The sequence below is a fragment of the Lachnellula hyalina genome (assembly GCF_007821495.1).
Source record: "Lachnellula hyalina strain CBS 185.66 chromosome Unknown contig00195, whole genome shotgun sequence".
NCBI classification, from domain to species: Eukaryota; Fungi; Ascomycota; class Leotiomycetes; order Helotiales; family Lachnaceae; genus Lachnellula; species Lachnellula hyalina.
This window is the reverse complement of record NW_022157309.1, coordinates 22,980-40,871: the sequence shown is the minus strand read 5'-3', so window position 1 is coordinate 40,871 and position 17,892 is coordinate 22,980. Positions and strand designations below refer to the sequence as shown.

Here is a 17,892-nt window from a genome sequence, read left to right as displayed (position 1 = left end):
GCCCTGGACTTCCTCTGCGCTTCAGCTGGACTGTTTACGCCTCCACTGTCGCTGAGCTGTTGTTTCTGGTAGTCAAATCCACTCCTTGAGGCGCCCGGAACCCCCCTTTTGGCCACGCTCGACAAGTCCCGGAGACCACCAATTAGATAATCTGTGCATGTTCAACTAGCGGCCGTACATCTGCGACCAGTTGAGTACCCTCGGGAGCATCTATCGGGCCAACAGAACCCTTAGAGAGTAGATCAGACGAGTCGAGTCGAGTCGAAAACTCCCCCACGTTAATCCCAAAACCTTCACCGTGGCTATCTACGCTTCAACCATGTCTTACCAGGATCAGAGTGGTGGTTATCCACCGCCACGCGAGCAAGAATCGCGATACCCCCCGCCTCCAGGCGAGGAAGACGACAGATCGGGGGCATACCATCAACGCGCTCCTTCAACTAGCAGCAATGTTACATTGCCGTCCATGTCTCCCTATGATCCTCAATATGCACAGCCGCCAAATGGATATGGTCCAGATCCGCGAGCCTATCCACCACAACCACAGGATCCGTATAGACAGCAGGCCCCTGGAGGCTATAGGGATGACAGAGCTTATCAGCAGGATTATAGCAGAGGTGGACCGCAACAAATGAACTTCAGCCAGTCAGCCCCTAGACAAAGAACCGCGATCGCATGCCGGTATTGCAGAAGGCGCAAGGTAAGAATATATATTTTCTTCTTGGAAAGCGCATTATTGCGTCCATGTACTATCTCGGGGCTTTGAGGCCGATCAATTATTCGGGAAATGATTAAACACGTTACTGACTATCTTGCAGATTCGTTGCTCAGGTTTCGATCAAAACCCAGAAGGTCGTTGCTCAAACTGCCAACGCTTCCAACAAGATTGTATCTTCACTCCCGTATCTTCTCAAGCACAGGCTTTTGTTCCTGCGCACACAGTTTACCCAGGTATGCGCAACATGGGAATTGGCCCTGACGGACGCCCGCGCCCAATGTACCCACAAGGAACACAACTCTTTGGAGCCCACGGGCAACCTCTGGGACCTATTCCGCAACCAAATCCCCAAGCATCTCCTTACGAATATCCAGCGGCCTCCCCAACGAGCTCTTTTGGTTCTGGCATCGACGTAGCTCACCGCGGATCTCAACCCCCACATCCTCAGGATCCTTCGCGCAAAAGACCCCAGCAGGATCCCCATCCCTCAATTCTACCACCCCCAATGCCGAATCAGCCCCCTTATCAACGTTCGGATAGTGCTAATCGCCGTTCTGCTGTTGAGGATGACTTGCGTCTTCCACCTGTCACTCCTACAGGTGCGCCTCAGTCAACCTCAAACTACTCTCCAGGATCTAGTACATCCTCGCATTCGAACCTTCAGCCCCCACAACAGCAACAAGGTCTTCCGTCAATGAGTCGCACTCCGCCACCGCGCAATAGCCCCGGTGGTGAAGGTAGATCCGATCCTATGAGCATTGGAAATATCATGGAACGAAGACCAGATACCCAGATCGATAGGAGTATGCTAGGTCGATTGGACCGGAAGGGTTAATAATTCCAAGCTCGAAAACCACGGTCTTTTTCGATTGGAAGATCTGTGCGTCTGCGCCGTGGGTTTCCTGGCGGAGTTTCTCATCAACGTCTTCCGCATCCTGCGGATTTTCTTGTTTATCAGTGTGGCGTGCGACGTGGACTTTCTTCGGAGAGTATTTGCACATAATGGGAGGGTAATGCAGGGTTTCTATTCCCAAGGTCTCAGCTATTCAGGATCGAGTTGTTCAGAATCCAGTCGGTCGGCATTCGGTTATCAAAATTTCCCAGTCCCTCTGGCTGAATCAGTTGCTACGGCGCTTTGGTTTCGATATATCGGGGAGCCTATTTCGGAGGTTTCCGACACAATTATAGACAACAATCGGCTCAGCTTCTCTTATGGGTTCTGCGGCTTCTTCTGCAACCTGGTGGCTGGTGGTTGGTGGCAACACAAAAGTCGTTACCTGTATTGAAACTCCTAGTTGGCGTTTGCTACATGCTATTCGGAAAAATACGTTGGATTGGGGGGGCTTTTGTACATGGAGGACGCAACCGTATTTTCTTTTCCCGTCAAACAACAAAAACTGGAGGCTCAGCTGGCTAGTCTTCCTCTCAAAACAACCAAACGTCTTTTTTTTCTTCCCTCCTCGGTCGGTCCTTTTTCTTTGTTATTACATTTTGCCATGGCAGCTGTGGGTGTGGTGGGAACAACGGCGTCAAAAGAAACTAGATGGTAACGCCTCGCGGCAAAACATGTGGGTGTTTGGGTGGGAGGTCTTTTGCTTTACCGCGTGCGCTTTTGCTTTGGTGGTGGTGGAAGGGGAGTGGATGGGGAGTGCTTGCGTTTTGTTTTTTGTGTTTATTTTTGTATGTATGCTGTGTGTCTGTCTGGTTGGTTGGCTAAGTGTATACTAGTACGCGAGTGAACGACCGAGCGTGGGAGGCAAGGGGAGGGGAAGGGATAATAAATACGAGTAAAACCCGTAGTAATAAGAGTCGAACGTAAATACTGTCACTTTTGTTTTTAAGTGGTGATGTTTGTGATGTTTGTGATAGTGTAGTGGATGTTCACCTGATGTTTGATGCCGGTTTCGAATGCAGGAACTGGTATATAAGATAATGATACTCCGTACCTACTGTACGCTTATCTCAATAAACCAGCCATTCAGCCAGCCAGCCAGCCATCCATCTATCGAAGCTATGTAGAAAGCAAGCAAGGGAGCAAGCAAGCATACCCCACATCCCATCTATCCATCCCTGTACATACCATCTATATTGATTGCATCGTAAATGCACCAACGCACCCATCTCACTCCAGAGTCCCACCCAACCAACCCATCACTCAAGAAACCCAATAAACTCCACCTCCATCTGCACTTCCCCTTCTTCTTCTTCCTCTTCCGTATAATCATCATGGCCCTCACTATCGTCTTCTGCATCCCAGTTGTACTCTTCTTTGCGCTCGTCGATCTCGTTGGATATCTTCCAGAATGCGGTTGGGCCGGCGGGGCCGTGGGGGTCGTGGTCTCTGGGTGAGGGTGGGTGGTTGATTAGTTTGAGAGGGGGGAGAAGGGGAGGGGAGGAGAGGGAAGGAAGGGGGAAAGAGACTTACTTGTCGAACCAATGACCGAATACACCGCGTGCGGAACCAGGTCCGCCGATTTGGATCCCTTCGCTTTTCCATCGCTCTTGGCTGCGTTGGATATCAGGTTAGTTGATGGATGGTGGGGGGTTGGGTTGGTGATGCAAAGTGGGTGGATAGAAAAGATGGGGAGATAGAGATGGAGATGGAGATGCATGGAAAGGATAGGAGAGAAAATAAACGAAGAAATGGGGAAACGAACCCGCTATAAACACTGAACGTAGTCCATCTACACTCTCCCTCCTTCGTCATCCTCACGCTGCCCCTAATATTCGAATTCGCATTCGCGTCGAAACTCGTATGCATACTTCGGGAAACGCCGGCAAAATATACGATGGGCCACGAAATACCCCGTTCGTCAGTACTTGTATTGTCTGGATCGGGTGTTATGGAGGTTACGCGGATTTCCATAATTATTAGTCGGATTGCTTCGGTTATATCGAGGGGTGGGCGGGGGGAGGTTGCAGGGAGTGAGGTCAGGGAGAAGTTGTAGGCGAAGAGGTCGTGGAAATCTGGGGGTTGGAATGGGGGTTAGGATAGAGGGCAGGAGGGAGGAAGTTGGATTGGAGAAATGAGACGGACCTAAGAAGCAGACTACCTGTTTTGTTTCTTGTGTCAGTACGTGATTTCGTGAATAGCTGAGGGGGTTGGATAATCAGAAGGAAGGAAGGGCTTAATTGCTTACACGCATCCAACTCCCGGTAACATTATACGGATCCAGCGCCTCTGCTGGTGGCTAGTTAACAAGTATAGTCAGTATCGTGATATATTCTCCGAGAGCTCCAAACCATATATTTCAAGGTAGATGAATAATGTAGATATTCTTCACATACCGCGGGCTCCTTCAATCCACTGACACTAACCGGTCTAAAGCTTCCCGGACTGGCTCCCATCCAAGGTTCCCTCCACACATGCCTGAAATTATTCCTCGTCCTCTCCACGAACAAATTTAGATTATGCCCTAACACACACATCACCGCCTCCATCTTCTCCCAATCGACGGTCGCCTGCCCATCGCCCATATATGGGCCCCAGAACGTCTCTTCCGTGTACCGCCGCAAGTCGTAGACAATGGAGACGGCATAGGGATAGCTGGGTTTGTAGTGTGTGCGCGAGGGTGAGGAGATGGGGACGCCATATAGGACGTGGAGTTTTGCGCTGGCTTGGGCTTGGGAGGGCGTGGTAGGAGGGTGGGTGTGTGAAGGCAAAGTGGCGCGAGAGAAGAGGGTGGAGCGGCAGAGGTAGGCTTCTTGGTTTGTTTTTGAGTTGAAGAATTGTTGGAGGACGCGGATGTTGAGGGATTCTGGACTGGGGGAGGCGGTATACATTAGATCCGAGATGATGGGTCCTACGGAGGAGAAACGTTGGACCTGATATGTGATGAGTAATTGGTCTTGGGGATGAGGGAGAAGGTCTACCTTTTCTTGAAGCGTGTGCGATCTGGGGAACTGGCCGAGTGCGAATCGTAACCGTACGAATTTTGCAAGCTGGGTCGTCCAGTCCCAGCCTGGAGGTAATGGTTCTGTGGGTTCATCCTATATATGTCTGTCAGCAAGGTCCGAATGCGCTGGTATAAGAGGTATTACTAGAATACGAGTGTAAACCCTCTTATATAATACCCAATCATCAGCTATAGCATCATGGAGATCTCTAGATGTCCTAGATACAGCAGCTAGGTCCAGAGGATCTAGTTCCTTGATGATTTCCTGCTTGATTTCGCGGGGCATATCAGCAAGGGTGGGACCCGGCGCGCCGGCCATGCTGGCTGTGTTAAAGGTGTAAAAGCTACATATATATTGAAAACAGTATTGGGCAGATAGTTGAGAAGCTGTTGTATAAATCCGATTGCCCGTATGTTGTGCTATAGCTGCAGTTGATCTGGTAGTTGGGTTGCGGTCATTGATAAGGTATGCATCATCGGAGTTAATTTAGCTTAAGTTTAAACCCCGCGTTGCAGATGTACCTAGATACCGCAATAGCGGGGTAACACGTGATCGTAGCTCTTCTTCTGAAGCAGGTTAGGTCTGAACGTCAAGTCAGAGGCAGTTTCCAAGCTATGTATAATTAACACTCTTGGCTTTTTTCTTTCGTCTCGGAGACTAAGTTATAATAATACACCACTTTGGAATATACCGTAAATGGCATAGAAAATGTCTCGGTTTAAAAGGGGGGGAAACGAGTGCGTGGTTTCAGTAAAGTTGTATACTCTATTTCAAGAATGATTCGAATAGCTGCATCAATGAAATATACTACATTTTAGCATATATATTATTACTCTAGGTACTTATATAAGATTCATACCTTCCAGGTCCAGCCTCCGTAATCCCAATTGGTTGTTCCTAGAACTATTCTAGCATCTCATCTACACATAGCAATAGAAAGATCCCCTTCTTACTATCACTTGATCCCACCTGTAGTTAATAACTTCTGTCATAGAAGCAAATAATACCTTAGTCAGGGTCAAGATAATAGGGGCTCGCTTACGGATAGCTAAGCCAAAAAGGTCGCTCAGCTCGCTAGGTTTGGTTTAGTCATCCCGTCCTCAGAATACATCGCTTCACAAATATATCCGACCTCAACTCGAAGAATCTATTCTTGGATTTATGACTGACTCTGCATTCTCATTTTGTTGTTGCACCATGGACTCTGGCGAGGATATTGAAATATAAATAAACTCGTCCAATTTCATGTCTAGCGTGGTTGCCTTGTGGGGTCATTCTGCTCCGTCACCCCACTTCACTCTATATCGGGCGCCTTTCACGATCTTTACCTCTTCTCGTAAAGTTTTGGTATTATCGCAGTATAATTTCAATAACACACGCCACATATCATCCAATGGAACTTCCAGATGAGCTTTGTGCAACATGCTCCGACGTCGATTTCTTCTCTCTCTTCACCGGACCTCGCTATTCTTCAGGAGATGGCTATGACCAAAGAGTGCCAGTCTCCTTGGGCACTCTCGCCGAGATCAATGCTAATACTCGTTGTCCATTCTGTCGTCTTCTTCGTCACAGCCTGTATGAGATGGATGTTTTTGATTATTGGTCGCAATCAGGCAATAATGTTGACCCCTCGAAAATCAGGGTGAAAGTTCACGTTTACCGCAATGATTACGGCGAAGAGATGAGATATATTAACGAAGAAACGAGAGACTTGGTAGCTTCTAGATTGGAAGCACGGCTACATCCCCTGGAGGGATTATCAGATCGCGAGAAATACGTGGTCACCCAGCATTACCGTGGGAATGGAATCCATTTATTGTCACCTGACTCGATCGACCCTGCCAGACCATTGCTCAATGGCTACAAGGCCACCACGACAAACAATAGCCTTGACTTACTACAGAAGTGGATGAGGACTTGTGTCGAATCACACACTCTCGAGTCAAACCGAAAGACCTGCTGTCAACCATATTTCCATAAGGAGGCTTCCGAATTTGGGATTCGCGTTATCGACGTCAATCAGCGCATCATCGTGGAAAGTGATCCGGCAAAGATCGACTATGCTGCGTTAAGTTATGTTTGGGGAAAGCAGGATGCGGAAGATGTCGATCTCAAGGTTCAACACGGTGTGAAAACAGAAGGTGCCTCTTCTGTCCTTCCGACGACAGTCCCCAAAATAATCGAAGACGCAATCTTGGTTTGTAAGAAACTCTCTATCTCCTTTTTATGGGTAGATAGGTATTGCATAGATCAGGCAGATCTCGTCAGGAAGGGATTGGAGATCGACGGCATGGGTTACCGCTTCCTTTACGCCAAGATCACATTGATTGCAGGAATGGCGCCAGCAGCTGGACTACTACCGGAATCAGTATCAAGCCACATAGAGGGACAGCAAAGGATAGAAACTGTTCAGGGACGTAAGTACATTACAGCTATTCCAAGTGTGGGGCATCAAATTCGAGATTCACAATGGAGTAATCGAGCATGGACGATGCAGGAAGGACAGCTAGCAAATCGCTGTGCATTCTTTGGCCAATATGACATTTCATTTCTATGCAAATCGGGACAGTGGAGAGAGTCCTTGCACTCTGGACCCTATGGTCACGAAGCTGAGATGCCTGGTGTTCAAACCGACTCCTATGGCTACCACGTGTTATCATGGCTGAAATGGCTGAAAAAAGATTCCTGGAAGTTTTCAGACTACGATACCCTTTTGATGTCGTATACGCCGAGGCATATATCCTTTGAATCTGACAAACTCAACGCCATAACTGGCTGCTTCAATTTGATTGCTGATATTAAAGGCATGTATTTCGTTTACGGACTACCTACAACCGATTTCCATTACGCACTGCTCTGGACCGGCGCATACGACCGAGCACGAGAGGGTTTCCCCAGTTGGGCGTGGGCAGGGTGGCATTGTCTGCAGCAGATGCATAGTATCTATCCCCTGGAAGGAACATGCTCGTTGAAAGAAGATGGACATGGGAATCTGCGAACTGTACAGCCAGACAATTTAGATACAGAGCTAACAGGCCTCCTCGTAGCCCTCACAGAGGCACCCCATCGTGCCAAAAAATGCTCACAACGCTTCGCGGACATCACTCTCCCCTCCTACAAGACGAACGCTATTCTCACCATTACCTCAGAAATGGCGCACTTTTCCCTTGACATAATCCCCTGCACGCCTGGGTTGAAAGAAGAATCCCGGAAAACTTCTCACTTGTTAGTTCCCTCTGACTTCGACTCCAGAAATGCCTCCAGCACCTTCGAATCCGCATCTGAGTACCGCACCCCCTACGATCGCTTCCGTATACGCGATGACCATGGCAACACTCACATTTATCATTACCCACGCTGGTACGACCACTGGCCGCCCTTGAAGCTCAATCTGCCCAATACCCTGCGCGGAGAAACTCTCACTTGGCTTCTGCAAGATGGTATTGAGTTGCTTATGATACTTGAATTAAAATTATTGAAGGGAGACGAGTCTTTGAAGACTTTTCATTTGATCTTGTGTCTGGGCATGGATAGAAGAGAAGAGGTCGCGAGAAGGTGTGGGATGTTTTGCTTGCCTAAGGACATCTGGGATAAGGCTTGTCCCACCGTCGGGACTGTTACAATTGGTTAGGTCTGGAGGCGAGGCTCCCCGAAGCCGTCGCAGTGTACTGTAGCACACGATATGCAGGTAGGTATGTCGTTGATGCCGTAGACAGGCGGAATAATGGTGAGGCTACGGCTTCGTATCTCGGTCCGACTTTCGCAGGGAAGCAACAAATAAAGCCAAGTTTTAAGTGAAAACTTGAAAGGGCAAAACTCCATCCACTCGAACTACCCACTCTCTTCAGTGTTTAGGATGTGACGAGCCTGAACTGAATTCACTGCATTGTCGATTGCGCAGAGCTCGAAACGGGGTGTGGTCCGGACAGCTGAGAGGCTGTGATTCTGCACGAGCTTTGCGAGTATTTTGCTGCTCTTGGGGATTGGTTCTTAACGAATGGCCTGCATGTATTTTCATGCAAGCCTGTCGTCTGAACGTCTTGACCGTCACACAAAGCGGGGCTGGCGCTTTTATCTGCCCCGCGGGCAGCCTTCTCTGAATCAAGCTGCGTGGCGCAGGTCCTGCATATCTGTAAGAAGCGCTGCCTAAAAAATCTTCATATACCGATCGCCTTCAGTTTTTATATTCTTCACCCCAAAGAATATAATCGTTTACCAATTACTATAAACTACGTTTCTGCATTATCACTCGGTAATCTTTCAAACAAAGGGCTTTCATCTCACCAACGAGGCTGTAGTCCGAAAGAATGAGGCTGGCTGACAACCACGACTTCCGGTCAATCTGAGCAAACAGTCAACATGGCAGACCCTCTTTCTATCGCGGCGAGTATAGCTGGACTCGTGACAATCGCCGATACTATCTTTACTCGTATATATCGATACACGAAAGCCGTCAAAGATGCAGCAAAAGAAATCCAAGCGCTTGGCTCAGAGATCACAACGCTCTCTCGGCTCCTTCGAAATTTGGAGCTTGTTTTGGGCGAGTACGAGGAAGATACACCTGATGCCAACTTACGCCTGCATCACATAAACTCATGTCGAGAGACTTTGCTGAAAATCCGCGACAAGATCGATTGGAAAACTACGGTTGACCCTGGCTCAAGCAAGTCGACACTGGAAGCTACGTTGCGGAGATTGAAGTGGCCGTTCAGTGGATCTGAAATGAAATCACTCCTCTCCGAAGTTGAGACGCACAAGAGCACCATCAATGCTGCCTTGGCTGGCGACAATCTTTCCATGACCCTGCGAGCCTTATCACGCCAAGACAAGATCTCCGAGGATATCAAAGGCCTGAAGACGGAGCTGGAGACACGGTGGGCAATGGAAACGCATATCACCATAACGAGGCAGAGACAAGAGATACTCCAATCTTTTGAAGAGCTGGATCCAATGTCCCATCACCGGACGAACTTGAACCTCCACCATCCACTTACCGGACTGTGGCTAACAGAAGGTAATACTTTCAAGACATGGCTCTATACACGCAACTCGAAGTTGTGGCTTTCAGGTATCCCTGGTGCCGGGAAGACAGTGCTAGCAGCTTGTGTCGTTGAAGAAGTCATAAAAGAGAGCAGCAGCACTCGAGCTGCCGCTTACTTTTATTGTGACTACAAGGATATTAAGACGCAAACTCCCATTAACATATTCAGCTCTCTTGCCACCCAATTAGCAAGACAGAACGAAATGGCTTTTGCTCACCTCCAGAACCTCTATGAAAAATATCATCCAAAGGGCAGTACCACTATCTTACTAGAGCTTTCGGCCCTAGTGAAGACGGTCAGTCAGCAGAGTTCTTGCTTTGAAGATGTCTCAATCGTTGTTGATGGACTAGACGAATGTGGTAATCATACCGCAGATGTTGTCCAGTCTCTCGCAAGCCTAGCAACCAATTCTGGTAGCAACATTCGCGCGCTCTTTCTGAGTCGAGATGAGTACGATATTCGAGAGATGTTGCAGCAGGAGTTTGGGCACGTAAAAATAGCCGCTCATAGAGAGGATCTAGAGCTTTACGTAGCCGCAGAGATCGAATCGAGGCAACGCAAAGTGGGGAGGGAGCAATTACGGATTCGGAGCTCAGGACTGAAGGACCATATCATTAAGTCGTTGGTTGAAGGAGCAGATGGCATGTAAGTAGTTGTTAAACCTATTTTGCGAAGACAAACTTTGATTTAGATATGTTTGTGTTGAATTTGCAGCGGCGATGCTAACTTTGATCGATAGGTTTCGTTGGGCAGCATGCCAACTTGACCTCCTTTCGGGGCTCCCCACCGATGCTGCAAAGCGCCAGGCACTAATGTCGTTACCACCAACATTATTCAAGACATACGAGAGAATTCTTGAACGCATAAGTGAAAGCAACTCTAGTGTGCAAGAAATGGTACAAAATACATTAAAGTGGATCCTCCATTCGGAGGGTACGATTTCAGCAGCTGCACTCTGCGAAGCAGTATCGATCAAGGAAAGCGATACCACCTTTAATAAGGAGTCGCTGCATGTGCAGGAGGATATACTGCTTTATTGCAGTAGCCTTATCCGCTTATCATCTTCTGGCGAACACTTTGAGTTGGCACATTTTACTGTGAAGGAATTCCTTGAGAGTTTATCAGATTCCTCAGGGCCCCTATTCGCCCCATATTCGCAGGCTGAAAATCATATTTATCCATATTTGGCAAAGACTTGTTTGGCCTACATCAACTTGGATGTTTTCCGCGGAGACGTAATCGAAGACTATGACACTTGGGAAGACCAACAGAGGCAACACCCCTTCCGCACCCACGCAGTCTCTTATTGGCATGAATATGCCGAGAATGCATGGAATGACGAAAGTATACGTGCACATGCCCGCGAACTTTTCTGCCTTTCCAGAACATCACTTTTTCTCTCTTGGGCTCGCGACTACATATACCTGCCGACGGAAAATGAAGAAGTCGGTTTCAGACAAGCAACCGAGCTTATCTGTTTAGGGAGAGTCAATCCTCTTCATATGGCATCAGCTCTAGGGTGTGTGGAGCTATGCAAGTTGCTTTTGGACCTCGACTGCTCTATCAACCAAGTCAGTAGCATGGGAACCCCCGTTCATTGCGCACTTATCGGGGCATTTCGGTATTCACTCTCCTTAGAAGACGGATATTTGCCAGATAATGCCTATGATCTTTTGTACGAAAGTAGAGCCGAGGTATTCGATCTACTGATCAAACGTGGAGCTGATTTCTTTGTTCCATACAAAGGCATCCATGGTAAAGAATATTCTTGTTTACAATTGGCTGTTAATGTTGGTATGGAAAAAGGAGTGAATCACCCAGTGGTCAAGCTTGTTAAGGCTGGTAGCAAACTTGACGACGGTATTATGAGTTCTTTGCAAAAGGCGGTGACCCACTACCATGTTCGCGGCACTGAACTAGCTCGCCATACAAAGGAAATGGTCGAAGCGCTTATCGCAAGTCTAAACGAAAATTCTCAAGAAGGTCCTGTCGTGTCCGAACTTTTCAAGCTTGCCCTCCAAACGAAAAGCTCTGCTGCAATAGAGCTGGTCAAAGATAAAAGTGAGGCATATCGTCATATGGATATCGGGGACTTGGAAGAAAATTTTTCTCGGGCAATAACAAATGACCAGCAGGAAGTAATACAGGAACTTCTGACTGATCACAGATTGAGTCCCGTTGCGGGCTTTGGAAAATATAATGAGACCGCATTGCACCTGGCTGCCAAATACGAGTCCACCAACGCGATAGTGCTTCTCTTAACACTCGGAGCGGAAGTTGATGCTCGAAACCAACTCGGATTGACACCTCTGCATTACGCAGCAGCCAACAAGAGCAGCGATGAGCACACCATATCTTTACTTATTGGTAATGGCGCGTCCACGGCTGTTGGGGATCGGAACGGTAGGACCGTGTGGCATATTGCAGCAGAAAATGATAACGCAATTGGATTAAAAACATTGTCACGGGTGGCTGATTCAAAACAAGAATCGCATCTTTTACCCGATGGAAACGGCGTCATTCCGTTATTTACTGCGGCAATCAAGCTCAACAGTAGCGCGTTTGAAACGCTACTCGGCAAAATGGAAGCTGATCAGTATCTTCGAAATAAATGCCCCAATGGTATTGGACTTGTTCACTATGCAGTCTCCATGAACTCCATCAAGCTTTTGCGGATGCTTAATGATAAAGGGGGCGAGCTTCATCAAAGGGCAGATGATGGAAGAACTGGGCTGCATTTCGTGCCTGAGAATGTGGATGCCACGATAATTAGAATGTTGACCGATGCTGGTCTCAGTCCAGATATGGTTGACTATGATGGACGAACCCCACTCCACAGCCTGATCCAAAACGAGGTGGAAATCGACGAGAATGTATTCGCTATGCTCGCAACCGACTCGACAATTGCAATGTCTACCAAGACTGGACTGACAGCGTTACAGTTTGCCGTCTCTGTTGGCTCCAAAGAACAAGCAGATTATAATTACCGCGAACGTATCTTCCAAAAGCTCCTTACAAAGGGCATCGATGTCCACGTCCGGGATTCAAATCACCTTTCATGTCTCCAAATGCTCTTCAGTTTCGAGACCCAACGGCCCGAGACCGATGAAGTGGAGTCATCATGGGATTTTGAAGACTTTGTTTATTCAGTCGCGACATCAATCACTGATATAAATATACTTAATGAGACCGTTACGTGGGATGCCTATTCATACAGACTCATTGGTTGGGCGATTCTCCGCAAGAAAGAATCTTTAACAGAGCTTCTCCTCTCGAAGGGGGTTGATGCGAACCTGAAGAACTTATATACCACCAATTCTGGCCTGGATGTTAATTGGACCCCATCTCAAATGGCATGTTTCCATGGTTGTACCCCGAAGCTGATGAAAAGTCTTCTGGAGCATTCTCAGGGATTGCTTGACAACACCGACGAAGGATATTCGCTGGCGCATTTGGCATGTATGAAAGGGTCACAATCCGCCTGTGCATTACTGGAAGTGCTTTGTGAATATGGCATTGATTTCAATTTACGCTCGAGCCAAGAATCGCAAACTCCACTTCATCTCGCGGCAGAATCCGGCAAGCATGATCATGTTAGGTTCCTCTTGCAACATGGCATTGATTCCCAAGCAAAGGACTCCTACGGGTGGCAGGCAATCCACTTGGCAGCTGCTGGAGGGTACCATGGGATCTTTAAGCAGTTAATGGATTTGGATTTCGACTGGAATAAAAGCACTATCAATTATTATACAACGTTTTCTCATACATGGCACACTAAATGCAATATTCTACACCAAGCAGCAATGGGAGACAGTACATGTATAATCCAGACGATTATAGCCTGTTCATCAGTGGACGACATCAACGTATTGAATGGGGAAGGACTTTCGCCACTGAGCATAGCTGCTGCATTTGGAGTTGATGGCACAATTGAAGCGCTACTTTCTGCTGGCGCTGACATTGAAGCTGAAGACCCTAGCGGATGTCGAGCGCTTCATATGGCATCTCGGTGGGGCAAGTTTGAAAACGCACAGATACTGTTGGCTCATGGCTGCTCCCTTGTCTGTGATACAAGGGGGATGAGCCCCGAACTTTATGCGTTGAAGTATGGGCACAATGATATCGTGGATCTACTAAGGAATCATGAGCGAGGTATATATTTGTCCTCATTTAATCACTTTGTCTTGTTCCCCCCCTGTCACCAATAACTACCTTGATGGAGCTTGAAAATGCTCCTAATTGGAAAACGGCGGTAGGGTGGATTCTGTCTTACGTCTACTTTGAACTACTGGCTGGATAGCCGGATGGTCTATGAATATTAACCTGAGATGATGGATTCTCCTATATCAAGCGTTTGACTGACACCATCTCTCATTCTAGAAAAAGTTAAGCTCGATAATTCTTCGATTGCCCAACACCAGAAACAGTCGAGTACTATAGCGACACAGAGCCTATCTATTGCTATTGACTTAGACGATCTCTTACTTTGTAAAAGGAGCGTGGAAAGCGGCGCGGATCTGAACAAGCCACACGCGAGCTGCAAATGCTGCAAGCCAGTCATCATTGCCTTGATAGACCGCAAGTTTGAAATAGCTTCCTATCTCATCGGAATGGGCGCTTCGACAACGGGACAGGTATGTGATACATCGAAGTACCGTGGTTATTCCGCAGTTCATCTGGCTTGTCGAGATAAATCTGAGACACAGCTCTTGGTTCTTTTGCTGAAGAACGATCTTAAGGCAGGTAGCCTATCGTTCCAAAGCCCAGTTAATCCTATCCATGTTGCAGCCACGTGTAGCAACATACCTGGACTCAAGATCTTGCTCCAGCATGCGCAAATCAACGATTTGACCTTCGTGTACGATCTAAAGATTGATCACCTCGCCTTAAAATGGGCTTGGTACCTTTCTAACTCAACGAGTATATCACCAAGGATAGGCATTGCGAATCCCACAGCTATGCATATTGCTGTAAAAGAACGCAGTATAGATTGCATCAAACTCCTCCTAGAATACGGCGCGACTGTCGATTGTCTCAGAGGCATTCAAGAGACCCCACTACACGATGCCGCTAGATTAGGTTATCTAGAAATTGTACAGTTGCTAGTCGAAAACGATGCCAAACCCAATGGACGATGTATAGGCCAAAATCCTGCAATGCATGCAGCTAGAGGTGGGCAAACAGAAATTTTGAGGTATCTTGTTGAAAATGGCACCCCACTCACTCAACGCGACGTGGTTGGCGATACCTTGTTCCATGCAGCTGGGTTCAGTAATGCACATACATTCTCCTACCTCCTCCAGATTGGTTGCAATCCCGAAGTAGAGAACTATAGGGGTGTAACACCGGTGGGGATTGCACTGGAACACGCTACGAATAATATGGCCAAGGTATCCTTGATCATGAATTGGGACCTTGACTACGAACGCTGCATCCGCCAAGTACCTTTCAAATGGTATGGTTATTCATGGACTGTTTTAAAATTACTATTCAAGCGTCTGGGATTCGCTAGGACGTCTCAAATGATCAATATTCCTTTCTCGGAACCATTCGTGCGGGAGACCTTGCTTACTAAAGCCTCTAAGTATGGGAATATCAAAGAACTGGATGTATTGATCCAAGCAGGAGCTAACCTCGAACTCGAAGGTTGTCCTGAGGGTACTGCGCTGAATGCTGCGTGCCATGAAGGACAACTTACATCCGTCATATACTTAATCCGCGCTGGAGCGAACATCTTTGGTAGCAAAGATGGCCTAGAATTCACCGCCGTACAATCTGCGCAGGACAACCCAGAAATACTAGAGTGGTTGCTAGTTAAGCGGCATACCCAGCAACCCAAACTTTGCTGGGAGACTGGACAGACGGTAGACGGAGAAATGGCCTCTTGGCAGGGACCAATGCTGGCGGAGGTCCCAATCTCTGGGTTATACTCACCGAAATTCGGAGCATCTTCGATAGATAGGGCAACGGAGTTGTCTCAATTGAGGAAAGATTTGGAAGGGAAATTGGTTCATTTTGATGCGTTTGTTTAATCTTGATTGGAGTTTGGACTTTTTCTTTGTAGAAAGCCAACTACGCTATACTACAAGCCGTGCCAGCGGTTGCGGTCCGTGATCTGCCGCGCGACTGGCAGAAGCGCATGGGTGCGCACGCACTGCAGTATTTTGAGGGTGTGGCGAAGACGAGCGAGGCCCTGGGTTTTGTAACAGACGACATGATGCAAGAGGCGGTGGCGGAGGGGGTTGAGAAGAACGAGATTCAGATCCAGGTCGTTGATAAGCTGGCCAAGGGGACGTACCATGAGGTTATGATTGAGGATGGGGTTTTGTAAATTCGCACGGCCGCGAAGAACTATACGGCAAACTTCAACACTGTTGGGCAAGGACTGGTGGACCTTCTATCAGAAATTTAGGATGGATATGCGTTCCTTCCACTGGGAGAAGGAAAAGTACATAAAAGGGATAACTTTTCAGACACGAAGTTGTTTCGCTTAATATTTGAATGATATGCATCTACTCCTCACCGGTATTGGGGTAATCCTTCGTTAATTCCCTTTAATGTGTTCTCTGATTCGGGCTCTTCCTTCATGTGGTCTTTTATCTCAATGTCGTTCTTAATCCGTTGAATAGCTGAAATTAAGCATTGATTCAGCTTTCATGTTAGACTTCGTGAGTTTGCTGATACTGTTGAGAAAATTCTTGATTACTTTACTTAATAGACGCATTAAGAAAAGGCCAGAACTCCTGTTCAAGGAAGTTCTGGAGTTATTGGATATATCTCCACTTTGCTAAAGCTGATGGCAAGACTATTTGTAGATCGAAGAAACTAAATACGCAAGTTGTAAAACGGGAGAATAGATAGATATGCAATGGTAAGATATAACAGGGAAGAATTGGAAAGTAAATGACTGTTTTAATACATGTCAAGACTCGTGAGTTGACCCTATGATACAATATATGCTATGCAGACGTAGAAACAATTATATAGAACCGACAAATACAACATGAATCACCACTTCTGGTGTTCTGGGCGCACCCCCTCTTTGTTAGTTGCTAAGCCGACTTTGCTTAGTGCCTCGTTGATCGAGTGTTGATAGAGTTCTTTCTTCACCCATTATACTTCGACTGAAGCTTTGTCCTGAGCGATAGGACCCTCACCCCGCACAGCGACAGACTCCCCTTCTTTGACATCCTTCTCGCTACCGTCTTGTACCGGACCCCACCAGTCATCCTCTAACAATCTTTCCAAGGGCCGTTGCGCAGTATGAGTACGCAGCCTCTTCACCGGTCTGGTTTTTTTCGTACTCATTGTAGTTAACCTGAACAACCTATCCTTTGTCATCACGTTTCGAGCCTTAGTGGGCATCATTCCGGTTCCAAATGACTCTGCCAGGTTGTAAACAGACTGTACAAATTCCTCTTGCGTACGCTGTTGCTGTATAGAAATAGGTCGTAATTGTAGCTCGCTCTTCCTACCGTCAATTCGTCCAGCGTCGATATTTGTATATTCAAGTTTCCAGCCCTGGTAGTTGAGCATCAACGAACGTCTTACTTCACGGCCAACGAATAGATATTCAACATCGTGAATGTCAGCATCGGGATCTTTGCCAAGATCGATGAGGCTGGACTCCTGGCAGAGGTGCTTTGCAATTCGCATTGGGAGCGTGGCTGGCAGATCTACTCTCCGGCCCTCGTATGTTAGATTGCTGGCGGCTAGAAAGTCTTTAATGTGCTTTGATTCGAGCCAGCGAGTTCGGAGGTGGCTGGTTGTCTTCTGATAGAAGCGCACATCAACTGCTTCATTTGGAAGCATGAGATCTGTTCCCTCTTCTCGAACCACTGCTTGAATAGACGTGAGCCTTAAAGCTTTGGATTCGTTGACATGAAAGTGCATCTCGAGTGGAGGGAATGCAGAAAGCACCCTGGCACCAATGGATTTATTGCTGCTTGGGTGTTTGTAAAATGGATTAGGTTGGAAGTGCAATACGAGAACCTCATGTGGCACGTCACGAGTGTATAATTGACATTTTTCAAGCACACTCGATAGATTCGGCAAGGCGGTACTGAACGTGCGTACGGCTTGATCGGTTTGTTGAAAAGGTGTTTTGGGCATAGCTTGCGAGTCACGGTTGAAGTGGCTGTGGATAACACTTCCTAGAATACCGGATGATGCCGTCTCGTATTTGTCATTCCAGTATGTTAGTCCTTGAAGCCCTTCTTTAATAGCAGAAGTTTT

General features: G+C 47.3%; 2 protein-coding genes across 2 annotated transcripts; both read left to right on the top strand.

The window, feature by feature from the left end:
- Positions 1-319: 319 nt before the first annotated feature.
- LHYA1_G008637 (putative transcriptional regulatory protein) lies at positions 320-1,553 on the top strand (the record flags this gene model as incomplete). The annotated part of the gene is made up of 2 exons (XM_031153557.1): positions 320-700; positions 819-1,553. 2 exons carry the CDS (start codon positions 320-322, stop codon positions 1,551-1,553), a joined length of 1,116 nt encoding a protein of 371 aa, XP_031002002.1.
- A 7,421-nt stretch (positions 1,554-8,974) lies between these two features.
- ANK1_1 (Ankyrin-1) lies at positions 8,975-15,988 on the top strand (the record flags this gene model as incomplete). The annotated part of the gene is made up of 4 exons (XM_031153556.1): positions 8,975-10,302; positions 10,349-13,809; positions 14,038-15,665; positions 15,722-15,988. The coding sequence occupies 4 exons, from the start codon at positions 8,975-8,977 to the stop codon at positions 15,986-15,988; spliced, it is 6,684 nt and encodes a 2,227-aa protein (XP_031002003.1).
- Between the last annotated feature and the right edge of the window lie 1,904 nt (positions 15,989-17,892).